At 40.7% G+C, this 16,890-nt stretch overlaps 1 protein-coding gene across 1 annotated transcript in view; it reads left to right on the top strand.

Moving 5' to 3' along the window:
• LOC148013872 (RING-H2 finger protein ATL48-like) overlaps nucleotides 1–9,645 on the top strand; it is a 45,673-nt gene extending 36,028 nt beyond the window's left edge. Inside the window, exon 2 of the mRNA XM_087666983.1 lies at nucleotides 9,211–9,645. Coding sequence (XP_087523109.1) covers nucleotides 9,211–9,380 — 170 coding nt within the window. The 3' untranslated portion in view covers nucleotides 9,381–9,645. The remainder of the gene's footprint in view (nucleotides 1–9,210) is intronic.
• The last annotated feature ends 7,245 nt before the right edge of the window (nucleotides 9,646–16,890 follow it).

Genomic DNA, 16,890 nt, shown 5'->3' with positions numbered 1-16,890 from the left:
CGGAGTTGACCAAGGCCCAGTCTCATTGGGATAAATTGAAAGGCAGGATTCGATCTTTTTTGTTTCTGTCTTGCACTACAGCCGTGATAGCTCACATCGAGCACTTGATAGTGGCTCGAGAGATATGACTGGAGCTCGATCAGATGTACAACCGGATGACCTTGATGAAGAGGGTTTCTTTGGAGGTGCAAATGCGGACTTTGTCCGTGAATAAGTCTTCTTCGCTTTGGGAACACATCAACAAGCTTTGGCAGCTTTAGATACAGGTTAAAAATGCGGGGAAGCCTATTTCCTCCGAAGACATGGCGATCACTTTACTATCCCAATTGCCGCTACAATTCGATACCTTTTATTCCGCTCTTATTGCATCAGGGCGGGAGTTGACTCTTCAGTGGGAAGAGTTGGTTCCTATGGTCTTGGACCAGGAGGAACAATTGAAGGGATAGAATGCTTCCAAATCGGAGGCATTGGTTGGTCAAGCCTCTCAGAAGAAGGGGAAGGACCAAAAGAAGAAGAAGGAGGACAACAAATCCAAGAAGGACAAGGAGAAGGAATTGACTTGCCATATTTGTGGAAAGACCGATCATTGGAAGAAGGATTGCCCCGACAAAGACAAGAAGGATACCAAGAAGAAGGACACGAAGAATTCTAGAGCGGTGGCTACACCCTCATCAGCTGCTTTTCTACACTTAGCAGTCATTGAGGACTCTATATCGAAGACTTCTGATTCTGCGATGACAGCTTCCCAGGCTCGAGAGTGGATTGTGGAAAGTGGTGCCTCACGGCACATGACTCCTTCCGTTGGTGTTGCCCATTTGCGACCTTCGCGTGGGTAGATTCTCATTGGAGATAGCTCTTCTGTGTCTATTGCTGCGCGGGGTGAGATGCAGCTTATTCTAGATGGATGTGGTGGTATCCACACCTCTGAGGTGTTGCATGTGCCAGGTTTGGGGTATCATTTACTTTCGGTCCATAAGATTTGTGCTCTTGGCCTCTTAGTGGAGTTTGACAGTGATACTGTTCGAGTCCTTGATTGTGGATCGAGGAAGGTTCTTTCTGCAGGGTATGAGGAGAATGGCATCTACAAATTGAAGTCTTCTTTAGCTCGCTCTTCTCTTCTTCTTATTTCTCAGACACAGTGCGAGCTATGACATACTCAGTTTGGCCACCTGAACTATGAGTACCTTCAGAAGGCGTCATGAGGGTCAATTGTTCGAGGATTGCCGGACATAGTGCTGAGCCATCAGCCATGTGTCTCCTACATTTGTGGGAAACTACATCGAGATGCAATTCCCAACAAAGCTTCTAGGCGGTCTACTTCCCCCATGGAGCTTGTATCTACGGATCTTTGTGGCCCGATGAGGACCAAGTCCCTGAAGGGGAGCTTGTACTTCATGTTACTCGTAGATGACTATAGCAGGATGACTTGGACCTATTTCTTGACTTTGAAGTCGGAGGCTTTCTCTCATTCAAGGATTGGCTTCTCTTTGAAGAACCATTCTGGCCGGCGCCTGAAGACCTTGAGTTCAGACAAGGGAGGTGAATTTATGTCTAATGAGTTTGCTCGTTTTTGTGTAGATAGGGGCATTCACCAGGAGTTTGCTAATACCAACACTCCCTAAGAGGATGACATTTTGGAGTGGAAGAACCGAAGTGTGATTGAGATGGCACGCACCATGATGAAGCACCGATATACACCTCTAGTTTCTGTGGGCCGGGGCAGTGGCTACCGCAGTTCACATCCTCAATCGATCTCCCAGTTCAGCCGTTGATAGGATGATACCTTTTGAGGCTTACTTCGGGACTAAGCTTGGTGTCTCTTATTTCAGGATCTTTGGGTGTGACGCTTATGTGCAGATTTCGAAGACGCAACGTGATAAGTTCGAGGCCGCTTTCCGACAACAGGTTTTTGTTGGCTATAGCTCCCAGTCCCAAGATTATCGTTTCTCGTCAAGTGGAATGTCTACATGAGCCGATATGTGCGGTTCATGGAAGTACCGGCCACAGAGGGGGGTGAAGAGCACCCCGTTCTTGGAGATCCAGGGGAGAGTTTGGCTCCCGAGACAGTTCCTTTGGAGCCAGAGCCTCTTGATGGAGATTCTTTCTTTGATTTACAGTCTTCTCTTCCACCGGCCACCCCCGAGGAGCTTTCGTTGGTGGATGTTCGTGAGTCTTCAGCAGATGGAGAGCGATGGGGAGAGGTTCGTCCTCCTCCTCATTGGGCTCGTGGCACACTCCGAGATTCAGGGATCGAGGAGGTCCCTGAGGAGTGGGAACTGCAGGATGGACCGCGGAGGTCACGGAGGAACCAGACACATTCTTCGGGGATCGAGGAGGTCCCTAAGGAGTGGGAACTCCAGGATGGACTGCGGAGGTCACGGAGGAACCAGACACATTCTTCGGAGCTTATTTGCTCCAACTATTGTTTGCTGACCCGTGTTATGCAGGATCAAGAGCCCCACTTCAATGAAGGAGGCTTTGCAGTCCGATCATTGGCGGAAGGCCATGGAAGCCGAGTTGGAGGCTATTGAGAGGAATGGCACTTGGTCTCTTGTGCCTCGTCCCCCTCACAAGAAGGTGATTGGTGTCAAGTGGGTCTCCAAGACCAAGTACCTTAGCGATGGTTCTTTGGACAAGCACAAGGCTCGCCTTGTTGCTAAAGGTTTTGCTCAGTGCCCAAGCATTGATTTCCATGATACTTTTGCCCCCCATTGCTCGTATGGCAACTATTCGAGTTGTTCTTGCCTTGGCTGGTCATAGGAGATGGCCTGTCTTTCAGCTGGATGTGAAGTCGGCCTTTTTGAATGGTGATTTGCAGGAGGAGATCTATGTTGAGCAGCCTCCTGGCTTTGGGTCCTCGGATGGGAAAGTTTACAGGTTGAAGAAGACCTTGTATAGCCTTAAGCAGGCTCCGCGTGCATGGAATGAGAAGATTGACTCATTTCTTCAGTTGAAGTTGGGATTTCGGCGCTCTAAGGCCAATCCGCAGCTTTATGTGCACACTTCCGAGGTTGGTCGTGTGTTGTTTGTGTTGTATATTGATGATTTGATTTTGACAGGGGATCATGCACAGAAGGTCCGAGAGATCAAGACAGCTTTACATCAGGCATTCAAGATGACAGATTTGGGGCTTCTTCATTTCTTCTTGGGTCACGAGATTTATCAATCTTAGAGGGGGATTTTCATCTCTCAGCAGAGGTACATTCAGGAGCTCTTGGTAACTTTTGAGATGGAGACTTGTTGGCCCATTACTACTATGGATCCGAATTGGAAGACCACTTCGCACTCAGATTCTCCCGTGATGGATGCTTCACGCTACTGTCAGTTGATTGGATCCTTGATTTGGCTTCTCAACACTCGTGTTGATCTTTGTTTTGCTGTGGGTCTTTTGGCAAGGTTCATGACAGAACCCAAACTGGTGCATTGGCAGGCTGCCCTGAGGATTCTTCGGTATTTGAGGGGGACTTCTGACTTAGGGATTTCTTATCCCGCAGGTACAGATGCTTCTTATCTGGTTATTGCAGGTTGGAGTGACTCAGATTGGGCTGGCGATGTGGATCACCAACGGTCTACTACAGGCTACTGTTTTACCTTGGGTACAGGTGTTATCTCTTGGAGTAGCAAGAAGCAGCCCACGGTAGCCCTTTCTTCTACCGAGGCGGAGTATTGGGCTGCGTCTTCCACCACGTGAGGTTGTGTGGCTTCGGAGATTGTTGGAGGAGCTTGGCTGTCTCCAGACTCATCCTACTCTTTTGCGGTGCGACAATGAGAGTTGCATTGCCTTCGTACGGAATCCTGTATTCCATGCCTGGACGAAGCACATTGAGATCCAGTATCACTTCATTCGGGAGAAGCTTTTGGATAGGACCACTGATGTGGAGAATTGCAAGACGGAGGATAATCTTGCAGATTTGTTCACGAAGGCGCTTTCCCAGGCTCTTCTTCGGCAACATTCCGGATCCCTCAGTCCTCTGCCTTGTCTAGGATCTGAGAGGGGGTGTTAGAGAGTCATTCCTTGTATAGCCGTGGGCAGAGCAGTACGGCCAGAGTGCAATCGCAGAGGGTGCCACGTGGCATAGTTTGCAGTGCAGTCGGCTGCATTAAATGCTGCCGACCTGGTACTGGGAATTTCCTATTTTTTGGCTATTTATAGCCAGTTCGTGGCACACTCCAGCATTCATTATTTCAGATTCTGATCTTGAGATCTGTTGGTTGAGACAGACTGTGCTCGGGCTGACGGAGATCGAGGTTATCAAGTTGAAGACATACGCAGATATTTCCTCTACCCCCTTGTGTATTTCTGCACTCTTATATAGCATACTACACTGCAGATTTTCTGCGTTTACATTGTCTCCTTTTCTCTCTCTCTCTTCTCCTTGTGTTCACTCTCTCTCAGTCTTTGTCCTACGCTTCCGCATCGCTACACTCTGACAAGCATCAGGGAAGTGTACCTCTTGAATGCAGGAATGACACAATGATAGATCAGATGTAGAGATGGCTCTTTATCAGAGAAGAGATCCTTCTTGCAGTGGTAGCCATTGATGGAGAGAGTGTGTTTACTTTTTTAGTAGAGATGGATGGTAGACTTAGGCAAGAGGATCTGGATCGGTCAGAGTTCACAGGATGCTCTCAACAAAGGATTAGATTTGTGGCTCATTGTGATAGGAATTGGTACTTAGATCTAGATCCAGGGTACATCACAGCCTTTCTTCGCACACTTTTGAAGGAGATTGGAGGACAGCTTTAGACCAAGAAAGATTCACTCTTTCTTTGGTTACGAGTACATAGGATTTTAGGCTTTAGCAATTGGTACACGACTTGGCTATATTAGAGACCCTATTGCTTGCGCTCGATGTGGGGAGCATGAGGAGACTCAAAGGCATTGCATATGGGATTGACCATGGGCTTAGGAGATCTAGAGGAGGGCCCTTAGGATGGTGTTTCATGGCACTACAGATTGTATGATTGCTATGTGGGGGATAGTTGCATGGGTCATTGATAGAGGCCCAGCTTGTGGGTATGATGACGTATAGGGTTGTTAGGCTTATCTCATCTCGGGGCAGCTTGTGAGCAGGACTTTCATGCCACATTTCTCACAGACAATATGGACTCTAGGGCATTGTCACAAATGGGAGCCCATAGCTAGCATTATTGCTTGGTACATATGGACAGCTAGATGTAGCCACGGAATTGATTTTTTGGACATATTTAATTACAGAGAGTCTCTCTAAGATCTCGATAGAGATTGCACATACTCTTCGTGGGAGATAGAAGGGAACACAGGGAAACTTGGACATTATGAGAAAGAGGAGAGATGCTTTTCCCAGGATATGGGATTTTGGCATCTTTCTCCTCTTCCAAATCCACATGGTTTGGCATTATAGCCCTTTCGACTGGCTGTTCACTCAAGCATTGTAATAGTCTTCTCCTTATTATATAATTCTTGATATGGAAGTCCCTTACAGGGCTGCTTTGTATTTGGTTTTTTTGGCCTTGGAACACTTTATTCGGAGGTATGTTGATATAATTTTTTTAAAAAAAATGTCATTTGTTTTCAGGCATGAATTGAATGCTGGTTTGTTGTGGTAATGTAGGTCGGAATTTACTCGGTTTAATAGTGAATTGGTTATGCAAAGCTCAGAGCAAAGCAGTAGGATTGATACATGAATAGGACTGAGGCTTTATACAACAAATTAGATCACTTTGAAATTGAGGTGTGTATGTATTGCACATTGTTTATAGTGTGCAGGAATCGTGTGTACTCCATTGTCACTTTATAGGTCGATTGGAGTGAGGATAACATGTATTCATATGCACAACACTTGTTAAAGTGTTAATGGACAGATGTGTTGTGCGTTTGATCAAAGTTGGTGAGAACAATTGAGGACATTGTGTTGGAGACAAGTTTGGGCTATTCAAGAGTAATGCACATGGAAATTATTAGCGTTGAGAGATTAATGGTTTGTGACAATAGGTCACTTGTATTCATGCAAGCTTTGTATTAAAGAAATACTGTAAGGGGCACCAATCTTTGGCCCCCCAGGCCCTTGAATCGTGTGCTATGCAAGGGCATTCTAGTTCTCTTGTTTAGTGACTCTTTTGGTTTATATGATGATTTGTTTTATGTGTGCAAGTTAATTAATGTTCATTGCCCTTTAGATTGTTTCTAAGGTTGGTTTCATGCTCTAGAAGGATACAAAAGAATCTATAACAGTCCTACAACTTAGAGTTTCAGCCACTAGTGGTCCACAACCAACAACTGTTCTTTAGTCCTTGCTCTCCTAGATCAGTTTTGCAGTGCCCAGTAGCTTAGATACTAGTCTCTAGCACCAACTGTGATTATTAGGCATTAGATTTGCTACAAAAGACATGCAAACTTTACAAAAACTGAAAAAAGTACTTGCACCTAGTCCAAAGCAGCTTCTAACAATGCCAGTGGCCTTGTTTTGAGAGGGAAGGATGCACAAAGCATGCATGCAATTCTAGACAATCTAAAAGTCCAAAGCAGTCCATAGCTGTTACCAGTACAATGCCACCTCTTTTAGTGCTCCATGCTGCTATCTAGCTATGACTTGTACCTAGGAAAGAAGAAAAAAAGCTTTGTCTTACTAAGCACACTAGCTTTTGAGGGAAAATCACACTCATAGACTTGGAGATAACCATGACTAATGGCTTACTGGATGGCAAGAGAGTGACAGTCTGTGACAGTATGTCACTTGTGATTCTTACAAGCTTTGAATAATGATAAATAAATACTAGGAGTGCCAACCTTTGGAGCCTATCATATATCGTATACTGTACATGAACATTGTAGCTCTTGTATTCAAGGAGTCTTTTGTTCATTTGCTTATATATTCTATGTGTGCATGTTAGCTTATGATAATTGTCCTTCAGATTTATGATTGCTGCCAAGCCCATCATATATCGTCTACTGTACAAGAGTATTCTAGCTCTCCTATTTAGTGAGTTTTTTGTTTATTTACTGATTCATTTCCTGTGTGTAAGTTAGCTTAATAGGTGAACGGGATGAATTCTTTAAAATATATGGTCCTCTTTGGTGTCAAAAGAAGTTGTCGTGTGCAGTTGCAAAGTATGGATATACTTATGCTAATGAGAAAGCAGTTAAGACTTTCGTTGGCAAACTTTGAGACAAGAGGTAGATGCTTTTGTAAGGAATCTAATCTAGGTTTGCCTAATTGAAGCTATTGGGTCTGTTGCATCCTTTTGTCTCAGTAGATAGTGAGCTTTGAGACTTGCTATGATGAGTGTGGCAGACACTTGTTTCTATGGCTTTACTTGGTTATTTACTAATGCAGCGAGCAATTAGGGAAATGCAAGGCAGTACCTAATGGAATGCATATCGTAGAGGTTAAAGCAATTGCCCTTTGTTTTCTGACATGAATTGAATGTTCGTTTGTTGTAATCTAAAATGTAGGTTTGAATTTTTTAATTTTACAGTGAATTGGGTGTGTGAAGGTGAGGACAAAGCGTTGGGATTGATACATGTATAGGACTGAGGCTTTGTACAACAGATTTTATTAGTTTGAAAATGATGTGTGTGTGTCTTGTACATTGTTTCGAGGTCATGATAATGTGGGACTAGCATTGCATCTTTACTGTCACTTTTGTAGGTCACTGGAGAGCAACTAAGGACAATATGCTGGAGACAAGTCTAGAGAGTGTTCATGTGTGACAGGGGGTCGCTTGTGATTTGTGCAAGCTTTGAATAATGATAAATAAATACTGAAAGGGGTGCCAATCTTTGGAGCCTATCATGTTTGATCTACCATACAAGAGCACTCTAGCTCTCTTGTTTAGTGGGTCTTTTGTTTTTTTGCCAATTTATTTCATGTGTGAGTTATTTTATGATTGTTGTCATTTAAAAATTATTTTTGAAGGCTGGTTTGATCTTATATTATAAACATTTTCCCTAATAATGCCTTGTAGCTTCAATGATTTGGCGACCAAAAGTTGGGGCTTTTCATTGAAATGCCTCTAGCAAGTAATTCCACATCTAGAATGACGTATGGCAACACAGCAACAAAGTTTACAGCCTCTTGATTGTTGTATCAGCTTGCATTTCCTGCTACTCTGCTGTGAGAGCTGCCACTCTGCTTGCTGATTGGAGACCTAGCTATGGCTGTCAAATGCTTGTTTTTCACAGCATAAATCAGCACGTGTGCATCTCCTTCTGTTGTTACAGCTCTCAAACCACACCAGAATGGGAAGAGAGTCAGCCCAAAATGGATGATACATTTGCATGCGGCTCAAAACTACCCCAATCTTGATACTTGGCGAATTTCCATTTTCATTGGGGCATCCACATGCGAATTCAAGCTGAATAGGCCTTTGGTCCTCCCCAAATTAAAATAAACATTAAATGCTAACATGCCTAAGCTATTTGAAACATGCAATGTTTCAATGTCATCTAAAATCTCTAAGCCCTTTAAAACAGAATGATTTGAAAAGGCTCACATTTCACTTTGCATAACTTAAAGGAAAGTAATCATTTCCATGAATAAGAGTGCATTCACATGCTAGTGACAGTGTAGAAGTACCAGTGAAGATGAAAGAGGATTTGTAACCTTTGTGAGGGTGGAAGAAGCATTCAAAAAGATTTCTTGACAAATGTACGCTAAATCTTGGTCTCAGATACTATTTCAAAGGAGAATACAACACAATTGACAAAGTTGATAAGGTAACTAGTACCTTGTTTCAGAGATGTTATTCCTTCAAGATGATGATGGAATCCTTGGTGATCTTACTATACTTGCTATTCAAAGAGTTTGATGTTGTGGACATTAACACATGTATAATTATACTGCGAGTTTAGCATTAGCTTATGAGTAATGATTGCCTTGTGAAAGGCTAAATGGTACGCGAGGTGAAAGTAGCTGTCAAACCGGTTACCAAGTGCATGTTTCACCTTTTTTCCATTTTGCCCGGTCTATTTATCAAGAATTTGTGAACTAGGCCAGTTTATTCTTGCAAATGACGATTTACTCCTGCTTGGGCATTTAATTTTACTGAAACTTATTTTGTTGGCTTTGCATACATCATTATAGAATTACTATTTTCTGATACATCATATAAGCTAGGGAATGTAGTGATTGATGCTATAGGATTCATATATGACCATAACTTTTTAATTGACTGAATTTAGTGTTCTTGCGTTTCAATGTTCTGATACGATCTCCTTTATGTTGGTAGGAGCTCTTGTAACCCTCGGAGTTCTTTGTGGAGGTCTTTATTCTTTCAAGCAAGGAAATCACAACCGTAGTCAACAGCTAATGCGAGCCCGTGTTGTTGCTCAGGGTGCCACAGTAGCACTAATGGTCGGCACAGTGCTTTATCAAGGAGCCAAGAAAGAAGGTGAATGAACAGGGGTAATGAATCACTGAGGCCGCCAGCTACTCTCTCTCTAGAGATTGGCACTCAGCCACACATAAGGTTGAATGATTGTTAAGTCTTCTCAGGAAGAAAAAATGATCCCATGTTCATTGTCCATAATATGGCTGTCCGGCCGTTTGACCGGACGAATCGTGAAGTGTTGTTTCACGTTTCTACTATTGCAACATGCACATGCATGCAGGCACAAAATTTGATATTGTTAATGAAGTTTTCAGATTATGAGTTTACTGTTTAGATATGGTCTCATGTGCCATCTGCAGCCCTTGAGGATGTGTGAGAATTCTCTTCAATGTTACGGCCTCTTGAGTGGAATGAGCAATCACTAAAGATCTTCGATGTTTAGACTCTAGAGCTCGCTGAATTTAACAGTCTAGGACTCAAGCTGGAAGGAGCGAGCGCTTAGCATTAAAACTCTGTTGATGAGTTGACTGTTTGCATTACTTTAGAGCAAAACCTAAGGCATATGAAAGTAAAAGCAGCATGGACTTTGCCTCAGTCTACTGTTGGAAGCTATCTATCATGTGTGCTAATTACATAGGGAACAATCTGCAACCAATGCCTTACACGCTGTATATGAGGCTTGGCATGGTGTAAAGGTTTGCATGTTTTGGGATGCATAGCAGCTTAGCTTATGTTCTTGTGCTAGAGAAACAATGCACAAAGCTTGATGAGATGAGGAGATCATGAAATGCATTGGGGTAGGGCACATCAATGAGAACTAAGTTTAGGGTAGAGGGGCCACTACTGGGACAGATAACTTGATGGACGGCACTAAATTGATGCAAAATCTGTTGGTATTTTGCTCTAGACCTGACCTATTCACGATGTCAAGGTGAATTGAATTAGCAAAATAAACCTCTGCGTCTGTGATGGACGTTCGCGATGTCTCGCACGTTAAGAATGGTGCCGCGTTTGAGAAAAATGGCCCTCCAAAGGTCAACGAATGGCAGCCAAGGCTGGTGGTCCACTAATGAAACCGGGGTTTGAACCTGCAACCTCGTGTGTATTCTAACCACCCCCCACATTTTCGTGAGTGTTTTATATACAAGGCCCGCCAGAGTCCACAATGTGTTTCATTATTGGCACCTTTTTCGTGATTCGCCCCTTTACCCTAGACTTTATAATTCTTCTACAAAGAGAGTGTCTATTGGCAAGGTTATGGCCTTTGCCAAAAATGTAGCATACCCTTTTTGATAGGTTAAGGGCAACAAAATGTATTGATTCTGCGGATTCTCTCCTTCACTTGTTTGACCAAACATAATCATCCTTTGCTTCTTGAAGGGCGCCCACACATGATTGTGTTTTTATTGTAGTCCATATGATGACGATTCATAAATGCATGCATGCTTTTGTGGTTTTGCTTGGCAAGGTGTTATGAGACTCAAGTGTCCATTAACACATTTGTTTTTGTATTGATACTTCATATGTGCTATGCTAAGCATAAAATAAATAGTGGCCACTCTTACATGTGAAGCTTAGCACATGCAACCTTCATAGCTACACTTTTGTGCATGTGACTCGGACAACTTGTTGCCGACTTGGATATTGATCAACCGTCTTCTTCATTATCTATATTGATAGTTGAAGTGCATTGGCAATTGAATGTATGAGAGTAACTTGCAACATGCAAGATTAGCTTGGTGTATGCCCTTATAAAGAATAACTTGGTAGATTCTGTCCACAAGCTCTCACCCATGGGAATTTGGAAGCTTCTTAGAAAGCTTTAAACAAATTACTCTTTCCACCACGATTTGCATATCCATATACTTTTTTGCATCATTACTCTTGGATGAATTTGTAGCATATACTATGATGGTGATATATAAACACACTTATGATCAATCAGATTCTTTTCCTCTAGAGGCTTGTTTCCTTGAGCTCATATACAACTTACCCTAGTCCATTTTGGGGACTTACCTTTTATATCAATTCTCTTTTCACTATCTCGTTTAAGTTGTGAGATACTTCGTACTCCATTGCTTCTCTATCATTTTGTGTATTCTTGCTTTTCCCTCTCTCGTTGCTTTTGATATTTTCTCAAATGAGGTAGCTATCTTGTTGTTCTCTCTCCCTGCTTTTGATATTTTCTCAAATATAGCTTTGGTATGCCAATGACTAGTTTAAAGATGCCATGCTTGAAAATGAAACTCGAAGACCATCCCTTGTAAGATGTCCTTATATTGGTCGATTTTAATATTTTTCCGCGTAGAACTTGCAAAGCTTTAAAGCTACTAACTGGGGAGCTAGTATTTTTTTGCTTTGAGGATGATGACTAGGGTTGCATTCATCCATTGGGTATACTTGAAAGCATAATGTTGGAAGTGGGTGGTGTCTATTTGAATGGGATTTTAGTTGGTGTGGCCATGCAAGACTCAATGCTTTTGAATTTAGATGTGGCTTAGGAAAGCTCACAACATGCATGAATAGGTTAAGGACCATTACTTAATCGAAGGGGAGAATATGAGTATTGGACATTTGTGACTTGAAAAATGATGGTAGTGGGTTTTGTGATCCATCCATATACATAGCATAGCATGTTGGAGAGTTTAGATGATGATATTGGGTTTTTTTAATCCATTCATATAGAAAGCATAGCATGTTGGAGAGTTGAGATGTAGAAGAAAAAGGGCATTTTTTGCATTTCCATCTAGAATGAAAATATTGTTTGAAGTCGATTCAAGAAACATTCAATCTAAACATGCAACAATTGGAATTTGTAGGGTGAAGCTTATTGAGAAATCTTTGGATGGAATATAAGTCTTGGCATAGTAAAGAATCCCTCAAAAGCAAGCAACTCTTAAGTGGGAACTTTGAGTGAGCATCCAACTAAATCAAGGAATATGAGCTAAAAGAGGTGGACCTTGGAACTTCAATATACCTAAATTTAGTCAAGGTTAGTGCAAGATGATTCATGATTTTTGCAATCCTCCTTAAGCTCTTAGAAGAATTCAAGAGTGTCTTAGACCTTAAGTTCTATCAAGTCAACATAGATTTGAAGAAGGAAGTAAATAATTGTTAGCTTGATATTGGATAAATCCAAACCATGTGTTGTGTTAGCCAAGGGAGGAGTTGGTAAGGTATTGAAAGTCTAATCACCTTCCTAGTGGATGAAGCTACTTGATTATCTTCGATTATGGTTCTTTGTGAACAAAAACCAAAGGGTGTGCATAGATTCCCACATGGCAATTGTGATAATAAACCCAATCATTCATTCTTTCATGGATAGTATCTTGGATGATGTATCAAGTTGCCAAATGCAGTTCTGTTTAGATAAATTTAGTGGCTACAATTAGATTCAAGAGTATTAATCTCATCATGCACTTTGGCCAAATCTTTTAGAAAATATTGAATGTACTTTGTTTGTTGTAAAACAATGACATCCTTTTGTTGTACAAATTGAATACTCAATCAATAATGTAGCAATCCCAACTAGAACATCTCAAAAGTAAAGCTCAATGTATTTTTAATGCTAAACTTGTAGCATACACACGATGAACAAGAATGAGACTTTGTCTTTTCTTGCATATTGTCAAACTATTATAAAGACCATAAGCCAACAAGCATACATCTATCTTCTCATACCAAGCTTGAGGTGGATGCTTTAGACTATAAGACACTTCTTTCACACTTTTCCTCGTGTCCCTTAGGGAGGTTGTGAAACGTATACCTCTTGATATAAGTCACAATCAAGAAAAGAAACCTTAATGTCCAACTAATGTACATTCCGTGCATCAGGTGCAACCAATGTAATAAGAGATTCATGGTGTTCATACATGAAAAGTAGGAGCAAAGGTCTCATCATAGTCAATCACCTTTTGCTAACAACAAGTTGAACCGTATAGCTACCAATGTTACGCTAAGCATAATCCATTGTAGCAAGTTGAGCCTTGTGGCTACCAATGTTAATATTTGCTTTTCTCTTTGGCTTGTAGACCCATGTAGTACCAATTGACTTCTTGCCTAAGACAAGTTAGTCAAAACTCATACGCCATTCTTGAGAATAGAATATAATCATCCTACATGGCATGCATCCAATCAACACTCTCTTTTACTTCTTTAAATGAGATCTCTTCCTCACCATCATGAATAGAAGCAATAAGAGTATGAATACTATCAAAGCCCATTTTGGATGACTATTTTGACTCATCAATGGCTGCATTTCTCCTAAGCATTGCCTTATCCAAATCCATTCTATCAACAAAATAGCTAGTGGGTAATATACTTGGTTGCACATGAGGTGGCAAATAGTTATATCCTACGAAAATACACTACACGACCTTTCATTTAGCTTGGTGCATTGTATTATAGGCACAATGGCTCATATGTGGAAGGAGATTGGATGCTTGCACTTCTTAAAAAGTATCCATTCTATACATCATTTATTTTTAAGGCATTCCAATACATCATTTATTTTTAAGGCATTCCAATAAGCCATGATTTCTTATTGAAAAATAATAGAATATAAGATAGTACTAAATTAATGTCTTGATATTAGGTAATATAGCCCATACACTAATTTTCTTAAAACATTGAAAGTTATTTTGTGTGCAATGCATATGCTTTTCCTTATTTGTATTCTTCACCAACATAAAGCAACATTTCAGCATGTTATATTGAAAACTTCAATGTGGCTTCTTGAAGGAGCTCACTATGTTGATGATTTGTGTCAGATTCTCTTCAAAGAAGTTCCCAATTAACATGAGTTTTATATCAATGGTATCTAATGAATTTTTAAGAGGTTCAAACACATCTTTTAACATCAATTTGTTATAGTTGAGAAAATATTATGTTCCTTGTCACCCAAATGAATTTGTATTTCAGAGAGAGTCTGAAGAATTCCATGGAACCCTTGTCTTCTTCCATCTTTGAAAGTGCTTGGCGGATTTTTGGAATTGTAAGTAAAGGCTAATAATTGATAATGATATCCTTAGATAATTGCTCTATAATGTTATGGTCACATGTGTAGATTCATACTCCTTTTTGCGTTGTTGGGATTGCATGCAAAGGTTGGAATTCTTTCAAGAGTTTCCTTCTTTTAATGACTTTGGGCTACCTATCACATAGCTAGCTCATATTCTAGCTCAAAATCGTATATGCCTTTCCACTCAATTCCCAATCTCATTGTAGTTTCACTGGTTGAAAGAAAGCTTGATGGTTTCACAATTTGAATTTTGCACCCTCAAGCTCTCAAAAATTTGATTCAAAAGTGATCCCCTTCTTTCCAATGCCACTATATAATGAGAAGAGTAATCTTCTCCTTTTGGTCCCTCACTCTCACGTACTCTTTCAAGCAAAATATGGAGCCAAATGCACCATGCAATCAATATGCAAATGGGAGGAAGAAGAAGAATAAGAAGAAGAGAAAAGAAAGAGAAGGCTTAACCCTCTTAGTCCCTCATACTCTCTCTTACTTAGTCATATGCATTCTCACTATCTCTCAAGCTTTGGCTATGGTGGAAGCAGGAAGTATAGAGGAAACAATAGCTCAAAGTTTGCACATATAACCTCAAGTCTTGGCCTCTCTGAAGTCCAATGATGTCACTTTCAATCTATTCATTTTACACATTATATACAAAGGGTTTCTTAGGTATGTAGCCTCAAGCATTGACCTCTCTGATGTCCAATCGTGTCACTAATACCCATAGCTTTCTAGATTTGAGAGAACAGACAAAGTTGCCTATGAATCTACATGTTTTACATGTTGTTTATGCATACATGAATAGAAATTCAAAATACATTAACTAAAACTCTGGGAGATATTACAATCTACATAAAAGTGATCCTTACTCTCACTTTTTATTAAAATACATTTAAGCAAGATAAAATAAAATCTATATGTCTAAATTATATGTCTTAAATTCAAACTTTCAATGATTGATATTTTCTAATATATTCAAAAAGATTGGCATAATTTTTTGTACCATTTATGCTTCAAGTAGCTTTAGTCATTTCTCAAGGTTTGCTTGCTAGCTTCCATTCACTCCATTGACTCCTTGGACCATGCTTTGATTGTTCTAATTAGCTCTTTGACTTTAAGGTTATTTTCATCCTTCTATATCCTTCTTTGTTTATGGTTAACATTAGCTCCCCTTTTAAGATAAGTGCAAGTCCCATGGCACATTGGTATAAGGTAGTATGCAAGGAAGAGGGGTGGGTGTCAAAGGATGGATTGTTGTTCTTCAAGGTGTACCTAAAGGAAAACCTCTCGCTCTCTCAGTGACGATTGTGCCTAACCCAACCAAGCTAGTTATGGGTGATTTGTACAATGTGAGTGGGAGATAGATCAGTTGAAACATCCTAGAAGCGTCCCATACTCGATGATTCATTTGGTGAAAGGGGTGGTTGTGTGATTAGATTAAGGGGGGGTTGACCCTACTATCGAGCAAGTGTACAAGTGTCCTACCATTGATGTGCCTTATTGTGATGCGGGGAAAGTGGGCTAGGGGATTATAGTTGTAGCCAAATAAACCAAGGCAATGACATATCTAAGTTGACCTTTATGTGTGTGCACACCTCACTTTGGGAGATTTTACTCTCCTAATTACTTCTTTTTCTCTCTTTCTCTTTTCTTTTTCTATTCCCACTCTTTTTTCCTAAGTTTTTTCGTGACTTGGTGAGTGGGCATAAAGTTTGAGCAAGGTAGCCTCAACCATCATGTATTCTTTGATGGGGCTAGCCACAAAAGCACTACATAGGAAAGGGTGAGAGAAACCTTGGAACCAACTCGAAGTCATATGAATCTTTTAGCGATTCTAAGAAATATGTTGGTAAACACTTTAAAGGGTATGCAAAGAAGGAGCCTAGGTATGTCACTTTGGTTAGCTCTATCATTCACATCGAAGAACAATGTAGGTAGCTTTTCCTCGAACATATTGGCATTTATTTTGAGAAGAGAATGGGTAGCTACAAGTATAGCTAACTAAGAAGGCAAGATCTTAGTACTTGGTAAATGGCTTGATGAAAGTTGCAAATGATGGTACCAAGTCCCTATGTTGGAAGAGATACGTAGTCTTTGGGTCCTTGGGGATCCTTGAAAATCTATACCTCCCATCCTATTAGGATCAAAAGAAACTCCATGTTGCCTTATGCATAGACAAAATGCTAGATCTACTCTTTCCTTTGCCATCTTCTTACAAAAGCGAACAATGCAAGGCCCTTTGTATCACGGATGTTGAACCTACTAGATTTTCCCCAGGAGGATCCTTGGGCCTTCAAACATATTTAACTCCCCAAGCTTTGATATCCTTGAAAGCTTCAACAAAATGCCTCTTTATAAATTTGGTTAATCCATCTAAGTAAATGTACCTCAAGGGTGAGCCAATTGATCATGGAGATAGGTAGCATCCTTTTGAGGTTGTGAGTATATGGGTTTTTCATATGTGATGATTTAAACTCCTCAATAAGAACTTTGAACTCTTCATCTCCTCAACATGCACATGCTAGTTTGAGAATTTGAAAAGTCCTAGTTGTTCGATTGAC

The sequence above is a fragment of the Lygodium microphyllum genome, chromosome 25 (genome assembly GCF_053477565.2).
Source record: "Lygodium microphyllum isolate KBCC chromosome 25, Lygodium_microphyllum_v1.1.10, whole genome shotgun sequence".
NCBI classification, from domain to species: domain Eukaryota; kingdom Viridiplantae; phylum Streptophyta; class Polypodiopsida; order Schizaeales; family Lygodiaceae; genus Lygodium; species Lygodium microphyllum.
Note: the sequence above shows the minus strand (reverse complement) of the source record. Positions and strands in the feature narration are given on the sequence as shown.